General features: G+C 43.7%; 1 protein-coding gene across 2 annotated transcripts in view; it reads left to right on the top strand.

Moving 5' to 3' along the window:
• Nucleotides 1-11,904, top strand: part of Rcn2 (reticulocalbin 2) — a 32,072-nt gene extending 20,168 nt beyond the window's left edge. Inside the window, exons 7-8 of one of the 2 annotated variants that reach the window (XM_085689720.2) lie at nt 494-667; nt 9,827-11,904. In XM_085689720.2, the coding sequence (XP_085545846.1) occupies nt 494-646 (153 nt within the window). In that variant the 3' untranslated portion in view covers nt 647-667; nt 9,827-11,904. Of the gene's footprint in view, nt 1-493; nt 668-9,196; nt 9,339-9,826 lie in introns of those variants that run through there. The other variant, XM_085689721.2, reaches the window with a different exon arrangement.
• The last annotated feature ends 213 nt before the right edge of the window (nt 11,905-12,117 follow it).

The raw sequence follows: 12,117 nt of genomic DNA on the forward strand, positions 1-12,117 counted from the left end.
TCCCTAACACATACTTTGTGTTATTGATAGGAAAGGAAGCTGGAAATCTCCATCCAAAGAAGAAAGAAATGGAATTACTTACGATAGATATATTGTTGTGCTTTGAATTAAATGAACTTCTTTCATATTGTCAAGAAGACAAGAAAGTTAAGATTATATCATGTCCTGATCTTAAGACACAGTCTATATGATGACAGCTGTGTCATACCTTTGCACCCTGTACTAACCTAATCCTGACCCTGTGTGATGATGCAGAACCCAGGATAGATTAAATAAGGGGATGATGAGAGAAGCAGTAGACAGACACAGGGGCATGTATAATAGTTTACAGGTATTATAGTGTATAATGTATATCATATTATAATGTATAATGGAGATGTAGACATTAATGAGTTCTAGGTATACCTAAGTGGTTTTGACAAGTCACACTAAAATGTGAACATTTGTGTAAAAGACTTACTCTGGACACCTTTTGATTTGGTTTATTTTAAAGGCTCTTCATCTAATTGATGAGATGGATTTGAATGGTGACAAAAAGCTGTCTGAAGAAGAGATTCTGGAAAACCAAGACTTGTTTCTTACCAGTGAGGCCACGGATTACGGCAGACAGCTCCATGACGCCTATTTCTACCATGATGAGCTGTAACTCCTGTGTGCCCAGTGCAGGGTGGGTCCTTTTGTAGTTTGCTACCAGCTTTACTTTTATGATAAATTACTGATGTTGTGTTTTACACTCTTGAGTCTTACCATATCAAATTTTAATGTAGATTATCATTTTGGGCCTTCTAGAAAAAAAACAAAACTTGATATTTATTTCAAGATTTATTGAAGGAGTAAAACATTAATATTGTGCCATATGACCACACAGTCTTTCCTAAGTACTCCGTCTGTGTGGTACTGTGTTGTAGAATGATTGAGTTCTGTTTTCATACTTGAAAAGATGGAGGACTTTAGACATGTCTAAACAATAGTATTTAAGTAGCATGTGATGAAGCGATCAGTTTTTGTTCTGTACTAAGTAGATTTACTTTTGAAACTGATAAAGGACAGTGTTTTTAGGTTTAGTGTTATATTTTAAAACCTTTTAAGGAACCTTCAGAAGGACTTAAACCTCACGTAGATGTTGAGAAGTTCTACTTAATTTTAAAATGGTTTCTACAAAGGGTTTTATCGTATGAAATAGAACTTTATATTTTTGCATATGTATAGATAGTAATTATATTTAATGTATAACTATAGCATTATGGTGAGTGGAAATGACATTGTCCAGACTCTTCATTTTTGACTGATTAAAAGTAAACTGTCCTATCTTTTTACATGTTTGTTTTTTTAATTTTTCCAGATAAACTTTAAATTTAGCACGGGGTTCATTATATTTTACATTATTCATTCCTTTATTCAGGTAGTGGATGGTCTCAAAACTGTTAATTATTCTTGGTGTATATTCTTATTTTGCCTTTTTTTAATAAAAAAAATTATGTTATAATTGAATGTACACCTGAGACATTTTCAGCTGCCCTTATGTTGAGTGTGATTTTGTATTTTGGTACTAAAAATGTTTTTGTTTTGTTTAAGATGTTAGGGAACAAGCCCAGGGCCTCTTGCATTCTAGACAAATGTTTTGCTACTGAGCTAAAAATTATGGAGGCTGAGAGCCATCCTCACTGAGCACTTATCCATACCCAGACAGCTGGTTTTAATCTCATTCAGGAATTAACATACCTTTGTTAGGGTGCAGAAAAGTTGGTAAGGAATTAACTTACAGATCCTTTATTTGTGGGTGAAAAGTCAGTTGGAAAATTTGTTAATTATTTTCAGGCTACCATTGTCTCATAGAACACCCAGTGTAGGTCACCATGCTCTTCTGAGGATTTGAGAAGACCACCCCCATCCCCTGCCAGCTCTCCTCTGACAGAGTTGACTGCCTACTACTGCCCTGCCTTTGCTGGCATTGGATGTAGATACAAACGCGAAACTCACTTTTAATGATAGCTTTTACCCTCGTAGCTGAGGTGCATGATTTCATTTTAACTTACAACATAGCTAACTATAGCCATTTAAGAATTGAATTATTGTCATCATCTGTCACTTCTCAGCCTCACTGATATTTAAAATGGCTGATTGGCTTTCAGCATGTTAAGTGTTTTTCTTAGTAGATCCTCTGAAGCTCCCGTCACAGATGTTAAACTATCAGATAAAAATTTAATTTTAGTCCTTAGCAGAAATGTTTTCCCTGAGTTAAGAAGTTGCTCATTCTGGTGGCGCAGGCTGGTAGGATTTGCTGAAGGCGGCAGAGGCAGGAGAATCTGGAGTTCGAGACTAGTCTGGGATACACTTTAAGAGAGAGAGAGAGAGAAAGAGAGAGAGAGGGAGAGAGAGAACGAGAACGGGTGATGGTGGTGCATGCCTTTAATCCCAACACTTGGGAGGCAGAGGCAGGTGGATCTCAGAGAGTTTGAAACCAGCCTGGTCTACACAAACTTGTTCCAGGACAGGCTCCAAATCTACAGAGAAACCCTGTCTCAAAACAAACAAAAAAAGTTACTGCTGTCCATTCAGTATGGATAGGCATAGCCCTCTTATAGGTGGGCAGTGAATGGCTCCAACCAGTTGAGTGTAGTTGTCACTTCCTGACTAGATCATTGTCAATCCCTTTCGTTTGTCATGGCACTGTGGAGAAGGCCCAGTGGAAATAGTGGAGCCACAGAGTCAAAGGTCCATGATTGCTCAGTAGCCATACAGAGATCAAATGGATCCACAGTGGAAATAAACTTTTTTTTTTTTTTTTTTTTTTTTTTTTTGCTGTTTTTGAAACAAAGCACGATTCAGCCCATCCTACATGGAGAATTTAGCATTAAGGAAATGACTTACATAGGTAGGCATGTAAGCCAAAACATCTTCCACCAAAACAATAGAATTGTTCTCGTTTCCTCTTCTGCTTTGAAAGAGTTAGTTCATCCAAAGCTGTGATTCTCTTGCCTCCATCTACCCTTGGGCAGCTCTCACGGTCTGCGTCCTGCCCTATGACAATCCACACTAACATACTGTCACCCAAACTCTTGTTGGACAGTCCACTTCACTTTGGTGTCATGTAAATACGTCCTGTAACACAGCTCTGTAGTATCTCAGGCATGATCTGTTGTCCTTAGAGTTGGTGCTGGAGTAGAGTGTCTGCACTGAGGAGGCTGGCTGTGTAGTTCAGTTGGTAGAGTGCTTGCCTAGCACACAAAAATACAGGGTTCCACCTTAGGCACTACATAACATTGGGGACAGAGAGGCAAGAGGATCAGAAATTCAAAGTTTTGTTTGTTTTTGTTTTGCGGGCAGTGGTGGAGCATTCTAGTCCCAGCACTCCAGAGGCAGAGGCAGACAGATCTTTGAGTTCAAGTCCAGCCTGACTACAGAACAAATTCTGGGGCAGCCGGGGCTAAGCAGAAACCCTGTCTCAGGAAACCAAAAGTAGAAAAAAAGTGTCATGTGGCAAAAAGAAGTAGCATAAAAACTGAGCTGGGAGTCCGTGCAGCTTGTCCCGTAGTAAAGCAGAACACAAGCTGAACTGAAGGCTCTGCTGTCTTCACTGCTGCATCTTCAGGTCCCAGTGGTGAGCACATAATGGATCAGTGCACTAAGGGACTGTTCCAAGGTGATAACTGACATATCGTCTGTCACAGTGACTTTTTTAATGACTTGGTCTCTTGGTTCCATGTATGTGAAATGTATAGAAACAGAAAGTAGATTTTGGTGTTTGCCAGGAAAAGATGTGAAGTATCCCTGCTTTTCTGTTGGGGTTGATGAAAAGAAAATTAAATGGGGCTCATGATGCATAATTCTTAATATACCAGCATTTAAAGAGTAGGGTGAAGAATCCAAGCGAAACTACTTTATGAACAGCCTTGCATAGAAAGTAATTATTCTTTGTCCCGCACGACGTCACAGCACCTTTTCATGATTCATGAAAGACCTGCCTATGAACAAACATCCAAGCCTAGAGTTAAATTCTCCTTTAAATGAACATATTTATATAGCTCTGATATGTGCCACATTTCCGGAATTTGCCTGCTTTGTAGATCAAAGGAAGTGATATTCTTATTCAACATTTTCCAGTGTTCTGCAGAAAACCAGGTCACAGATGGCAGTGCTGCCATCTTCTGGTACAGTCTTGTAAGTTATTCTGAGGAAATGGTCCTCCAGTCCTTCCTTTGTTTCTCATTAGGGCCCATGACCTTCCAGGTAGCAAATGCTACACCATTCACAGAGGCAGGGCAGGTTTAAGAGAACCAGTAGGGATTGGTGATGTTTCTGCAGCAAGCAACTGTTTTGTGTTATCTGTGTTTGATGATAAAGTCCAGTCATGTGAGCTGTTACCAAGCAGATAGATCGGTTTTGCAGGTGTCTCAGCAAAGCAGGCAAACAATGCCCTGATCACTTTACTCCTGTATCTCCTTCTCATGCACTGGCCTGTTTCAACAGGAAGCTAAGAACCTGGGACCTGAGCTGGTATCACTTACAAAAGAGAGAGCATGGGAAAAGAGAAGAGTGTGTATTTGTTTTTAGTTTGATTTGTTTTGTTGGGTTGGAGGTTGTTTTGTTTTGTCTTTTTGAGACAGAGTTTCTCTGTGTAACAGCTCTGGCTTTCCTGGAACTTGCTCTAGACCAGGCTGACCTTGATCTCACAGAGATCCACCCACCTCAGCCTCCCAAGTGCTGGGACTAAAGGCATTTGCCATCACTGCCCGGCCAAAGTATATATTAAAAACTGTATATGTAATCATCGTTTTCTCCTACCCTCTCTCTAAACCCTCCTGTGTACTCCCACTACTTTCTTCTCTTTCAAATTCATGGCCTCTTTTTCCTTAAGTTTGTGTGTGTGTGTGTGTGTGTATGTGTGCGTATTTGTGCATGTTCTGAAATATATGATTACAACCTGCTCAGTCCATATAATATTATGTCTATGTGTTTTGGACTGACTGGTATTGGATAACCAGTTAGTGTGTGCTTCCCTGGGGAAACTCTTTCTCCTTCTCTCCACCTTCCTTACTTGCCTGGAGTTCTTTGTCAGTGTCGAGGCCCCCTGAGCTTCACCCCTTCCACGTTAGCATCTCTGTTGGTGTTGTCCATGTTCATCATGTTTAGACAGTCATGTTGTGGAGATTTCATGGCCATAGCTTCTGACATTGCTAGGACACACAGTCTCACAGCAAACTTACAGAGAAATGATGTAATTAAAATTTCAAAAATAAAATAAATTGCTTAAAGTTGATATATGTAGAGAAGTGATCCTACTTAGTAATTTCATTTCCTGAAGTGAAGGGGATTGTTACATCATAAAGATCCTCATAGGGGCACTAGAGCTGTTAGGGTTGAACATGGTTTCCCAGGCTAAGGGGGAAAGAGGTTTTAAATGGAGGCTACTTAAAAAAGAAATAAAAATTTTTAAAAAAGCTATGACATAAATAATGAACTAAAGTTGTATCCAAAAAAAGTGGTGCTGGATGTGGTGGCACAAGCCTGTGGTCCCAGAGCTCAGGAGACTGAGGTAGGACTGCCTCAAGTTCAAGTCTAACCTAGGCTACCTATGGAGGACCAGGGTGGCCAGGACTACATAGTCATGAGAGTTTATCACAAGATATTGTTATAGGCTAGCGAGATGGGTCAGTAAGTAAAGGTATTTGCTGCCAAGCCTGACCAGAATTTGATTCTTGGGACCCACATGGTGGAAAGAGAGAACCAGCTCCCGAAAGTTGTCCCCTGACCTCCACACACAGAATATGGTTTGCATGTATCACATGCAAACATACACATACAGTACAACCATTTTTAAATAATTTCTAAATGGTAAGCATGTTAAGGAATCTGGACACATTAGTTTTAAGGAACCTAGCGGGGAGACAGTTAGCATTTCACTGTTGGAGGACACTGATCCTAAATGTTCCAGTTACACAGTCCCTTGTATGTCAAAACAAAAATGCAGTGGTGCAGGAGAATTGTCTGTATTCTGACAATCATGTTTTAAATAAACTGTGATTGGCCAGGCAGGAAGTATAGTTGGGACAACCAGACAGGAAGTAAAGGTGGGGCAAAGAGAACAGGAGAATGCTGGGAAGGAAAAAGCCCATTCCTCCCCAGTCCTGCCCACATCACCGAAGAAGCAAGATGTGACCTGCCCCGCTGAGAAAGATACCGAGCCATGTGGCTAACATAGATAAGAATAATGGGTTAATATAAGTGATAAGAGCTAATAAAATGCCTGAGCTAATGGGCCAATCCATTTATATCTAATGTAGACTTCTGTGTGATTCTTTGGGGCTAAATGGCTGTGGGACCTGGGCAGGAAAGAAACCCCAACAAGCAGGACCTCATGTTACAATGCAGCACCTTTAAAGGTGGTATTACACATAGATTATGGTAAATATAATTACAGCTTTAGAAGACACATTGCGTCATAAAAGGTGAAGCCAGTCCTAACTGACTGGAAGAGTAATTCTCCTTTCCACAGACGTAAAACAAGTGGATGTGCTCGTGCCTACCTCTAATGCTGGCACTTGGCAGGCTGAGGCAAGTGTGTTCCCAGGGTTGTCAGAGCCTAAGCCTATTACAAGCCAGGCTCAGCACCATCCTCCTTAGGGCTGCCAGACAAGTGACAGTGAAGAGGGCAGGAAAAATAAGACTCAATATGGCCAACAGGGAAGATAAACAAAGAGGTCCAGGGGCTCCCAAGTCCACCTTGAGGATTTGCATGAGGTTGCGTTTAAGTAGGAGTCAAGGGTGGGCAAGGTGTGGATCGCTGACCCCAGGCCCTGTCAGCTCCGCACCAGTCTCTCCTTCAAGGTAGTCTGAGAGTTGTGAGAACTGTGTGGAATCTTTCCAAGAGACAAGTTTCTCTGGCTGGCACCAGGCTTTAGCCTTTTCCGTTCACAGCATGAGAGTTCCAGGAAAATTCCAATTTCTCAGAGCCTATCATCTCAACAGTTTGCTATCCAAAGGAAAGGTCACCTGCATCTCTTCAGAATATATTCATTCCTGCCAGGATCATTACAGGATCATTGGGTTCTTTAACAAGTCCAGACTGGGCTAGAGGGTGGTCCGGTTTTGAAACAGGAGAAAAGTAACCTGGTAGGAACTGGAGAAGGGACTCAGTGGATAAAGCACTTGCTGTCCCAGCACAAAGACTTGAGTCCAGATCCCCAGAACTTGTATAAAAGCTGAGTGTGGAGGATGTAAGCCCAGCACTAGGGGACAGATAGGTGGATGGGTCCTGGGGACTTGCTGGGCAATGAATTCCAGTCACTGGATATGCCCCGGAAATGAATCCTGCTGAAACAGCAAGCTCCAAGAGAATGAGAGATCTCTCAAAAAATAAGGTGAACCAATAATCACCTTTGGCCTCAACATGGGCATACCTGCACTCACATGAATACAACACACACGCACATATGCACACGCACACACACCATGCAAAAGGAAAGTTGTGAACAAGCTTGGCTTCGGTGTGACTCAAGGAGCCCTTGCTTCTTCCCACTGTCCTCTCCCATGGCCGTCTAATCCCTCCGTGGGATAGGGTTGATTGGTTCTCCTTACCGCAAGTTCCCTGGGGCAGGGACTGTATTCACTTCTCTGTGTTCTGATTTTCAGTTTCTCTCAGAGAGATGCGTGGTAGAAGCCGAACCTCGTGTTCAGTTGCTTGTTGGCTTCTTTCCAGTTTGTGGGGGTTTACATAAAAGCAATGGAAATTTTTCAAACCACCGGTCCATCCAGCTCCATTCCTAGAGATTCTGATTCAACAGACCCAAGGCAGCAGCCTAGCTGGACCTGACGTGCAGCCAGCATGGCAAAGTCTAGCGAAGGGTTTCTCAGCCCTGCCACTGTTGACATTTTGAGCTGAATAAATTTTTGTTGGGAGCAAGGGGAAAGTGCTCTCTAGTGCACGGTTAGAATGCCTGGTCACACCGCTGGCCTCTCTCGGCGGGTGTCAGTAGTCTTCAGCTGCTACTAGACAAAAAAGTCACCAGATGTTCAACGGCGGCAAAATCGCAGGGCCTCGAGCAAGCTAAGCCTGTGTGCTGGCCCCTGGATATGCCCAAGCCTGTAGCTTGTTTAGAACTCTGGTCTCCGAGTTCCTCTAAGTTACTCAATGATTTTCTTTTCCACATCTGCTCTTGGAGGAAGTTCCTGGGATGCCTGAGGAAAGAACTAAGGTCCTGTCAACCCTTCTTTCCCTCCCTCCTTCCCTTCCCCTCCCTCCCCTTCCCACCCTCCATCTCCTGAGTCTGTTTTCTTAGCAGAAGGCTATGGAAGGAATCCTAAGTAGTAGATCTCTACATTTCTTTCCAGCTCTGACATTCTGGCCGTACCTGTTGTCACCGCAGCTGGCTGAAATAGGAGTGTGTTTTGCATTTGACACATTTATTGAAGAAAAATTCTATTTCCCAGTTAATTAAGAAAAAGTTAATTAAAGTGCTGTGTGGTTGTAACTACTGACTTTACCTGCACCCCAATGAGCTTCCTGGGTGATCTTCCCCATGCCCCAACCTCCCAGAGGAGAGACTGAAAGGAAGATCTGACATGGTTTTCATTCCTAAGTTACATAACCACTCTCAATGCAGAATATGATTTAAACAGACAGGAAGAAATAGCTTTTTTATGAAAGGACTTAAAAATGAGCATGATAGATTTAACTTTGAAAAAGAGAAGTAGGCTGGAGAAGTTTTTAAATGTAGCCTTTAAAAAGTATAATGATAGCATTAAAAGGATTATTTTTTTCTATGAGGGGGTGGAATTTTAGTGAGTCTCTGATAATCAAAAAGAGACCTTTTCCCTCCCTTCCTTTGTTTTCTTTCCTTCCTCCCGTCCTTTATTGAACTTTTCAGGAAGGAAAAATGGGCACAGCCCATGGCCTACGCTGTGAATTGAGTGCCCTGGAGCTGTGCAAAGGGCAGCCCTGCCTAGGCATCAGAGGAAGCCCTGCAGCAGCCCTGTAAAAGAGAGAGTCGCTGACGCAGCCTCAGTGAACCAAACGTGCAGTCTTTGTGCTACGGTTTAGATATATGTTCCAGAAAGGCCCGTCTGTTGGAGGATTGGTTCCCCAGCCCATGGCGCTAATGCCCTTTTAGAGGAAGGGTCTAGTGAATATTTTCTAGTCCTATAAAGGTTGTCTTAGAGAGTGTGTTGGAACCTGGATATCTCCTTCTGTTTCCAGTTGCCATGCTGAGAGCAGCTTCCTCTACCACATGACCCTGTTATGATGTACTGCGCCACCAGGCCCAAAGCAACTGGGCCGTGGATCCTGGACTGAAGCCTCTAAAACTATAAAAGCAAAAATAAATGTTTCTTCTTTTTAAGTGGATTTGCCTCAGATATTTGTTGAAGTAATCCTGGTTAACATCCCTTGCCATACCTCTCTCTCTGTCTCTGTCTCTCTGTCTCCCTCTCTGTCTCTCTCTGTCTATCTCTCATCTCTGCCTCTTTGTCTCTTTCTGTCTCTCTCTGTCTCTGTCTCCCTACCTCTCATCTCTGTCTCTGTCTCTTTCTGTCTCTCGTCTGTCTCTGTCTCTCTGTCTGTCTCTCTGTCTCTCTGTCTGTCTCTGTCTCTGTCTCTCTCCTCTCTCCCCCATCTCCATATTCAGCCCAGCCGCTGTGCACTATCCACAGCTACTAGGTACTGCCTGGAACATACCTTGACTGCATTCGTGCAGCTGCCTCCTCTCTGCCCTCGACTGCCGTCTCTACTCACAATTCTCTTAATCATTTGACTCAAATAAGGGTCAAAGTCCTTGCAGTAGCTACAAGACTATCTCCAACTAATTCCTCCTCCCTTCCCTCCACACAGAGCACCATTACGGAGTTCCTTCAACACAACTGGACAATTGCACTAGCTGCTCCGACGCCCAAGGACCCTCTTTCCCGAGATCCACAGGGTCTCCCTCCCTCCCTCCCTTCCATCCAGGTTGAGGTCTCCCGTTAAGCGCTCCCATCCTCACACATCCGTGTGTGGAGCCCCAGGCCCTAAGCGCTGGTCTTACTTTTTTTGTACTTGTCACCTCCAAATCTGCTCCAATTCTCACATGATGCGCACCACTGCCCGTTTTCCTTCACTGGGATGGAAGATGAAGACCCCAGAGGGTATGGCTCTTCGTTTTTCTTTCATGTTTCTCAAGCACCTATGACTCAAACATAATAAATGTTCCCTAAACAATTCGGGAGGAACGAAGAAAGGGAGGATTTGTTGAGGCCCTTGCATTCTACCACTACACTGGACTATTTTTGTCTTCCTCTCCCAGAAGCTACGAAGTCTGCTTTGGGCAAGCAGCTGAGCTTCTAGCAGTCTTTTATATATATACTATTAGATGGGGTTAACGAGTTATTAGATTTACCCCAGATGTAGATTAAATGAGCTTCTATGTTGGAATCAGTACCTAGCACACACAGTCTTTGCTACATTAGCTGTTGTTATTGTTAGTATTGAGCTGTCTTCTAGGACAAAAATAGCAGACCCTGAGTGGAAATGAATGAATGGTGCGTGTTCTATTTAGGTTTCTATTGCCGTGCTGAGTCACCATGACCAAAAGCAAGTAGGGAGGACAAGGTTTATCTGGCTTACTCCTCCACATATAGTCAATCACTGAAGGCAGTCAGGACAGGAACTCAAGCAGGGCAGGAACCTGGAGACAGGAGCTGATACAGAGGCCATGGAGGGGTGCTGCTTAGTAGCTTGCTCCCCATGGCTTGCTCAGCCTGCTTTCTTACAGAACATAGGGCCATCAACCCAGGAATGGCACCACCCGCCCTGGGCTGGGCTCTCTTCCGTCAATCGCTAATCAAGAAAATGCCCTAGAGGCTTACCTACAACCAGATCTTATGGAGGCATTTTCTCGATTGAAGTTGAGATGACTAGCTTGAGATCACTTTACCTTTCAGATGACTCTAGCTTGTGTCAAGTTGACATACAACTAGCCAGCACAGTGCATGAGCTCATGTATGGCTAACAAGCAAAAGCTGGGGGGCAGGAGGGAACATGAATGAATCATGGACCACACAGAAGACTGTGAGACTGTGCCAGGTGGGAAGAGGCAGGCATGGATAAATCCTGCGGGATATAAAAGCCCACCTAGGAACTGGGCCTGCTTGGGGAAGAGTACAGAGAGTAAATGTTCACAAGGCCCACATGGGAAAGGATGCCAGAGTTGAGGTAGGCGGGTGTGCACTCATGTGGAAAGGAAAGACTCTGCCCTCTGAGCCCATGGCCATTATCATCATCAGAGGAGCTAGGACTACTGGCACGGGGCCTCAGAACCAGGCTGTTTATAGTCTCTCATGGAAGTCGATAAACAAGTCATTAGACCCTCAGATTCCAGATCCCCCTTCATCCATCTTCCTCCCAGCTGTAAAGAACTCTGCCCAAGCTACACATGGTCTTGGGAGTGACAGAGCACACGGTGAGAACTCCACCTGAGGAAGTAGGTGCTCCGCCTGAGGAAGTAGGTGCTCTGCCTGATGAAGTAGGTACTCCACCCGAGGAAGTAGGTGCTCCACCCAAGGAAGTAGGTGCTCCGCCTGAGGAAGTAGGTGCTCCACCTGAGGAAGTAGGTGCTCCGCCTGGGAAGCCGGCATCCGTTATGGAGTGAGACTTTCCAGGGAAGCGGACATTTGCTGACATCTCCATAAGGGAAGTTCACGAAACACTTGGGAAGAACAACTGTAGTAGAAACAGAGGGTGAGCACATTGGGGGGCAGAACTATCAGTGAGACTAATAAGACTTTCATCATTAAGAAGCAAACCTACCAGCGTCTTCAAAACAAGAGTAGAAAGGCCCTCTCCACGCTCCACCAGCAGCAAAATTTTAAGCCATACGAATTGGACTGAATCTTCCCTACCATGAATTTTAAATATACTTTAATTTTTATTAACAGTCTCTCTGGGTTTATTGCTCAATAGGGCAGTAGACTGTTTTTCTCATGAAAGAATATTTAGACTAGAAATTACCTTGCTGGCTAATGAAAAAGAGGAATCAAGCATGGCCAAAATACAACAGGAAGGTAAGCTCCGGCGCCGGCTGTCTCCACCTATCCTCATCAGACCTCAGCAGGCATTACAGCAGTTTCTCCTAAAGGTTAGAAGAG

Source organism: Myodes glareolus, chromosome 4, assembly GCF_982192425.1.
Source record: "Myodes glareolus chromosome 4, mMyoGla1.1, whole genome shotgun sequence".
Lineage (NCBI taxonomy): Eukaryota > Metazoa > Chordata > Mammalia > Rodentia > Cricetidae > Myodes > Myodes glareolus.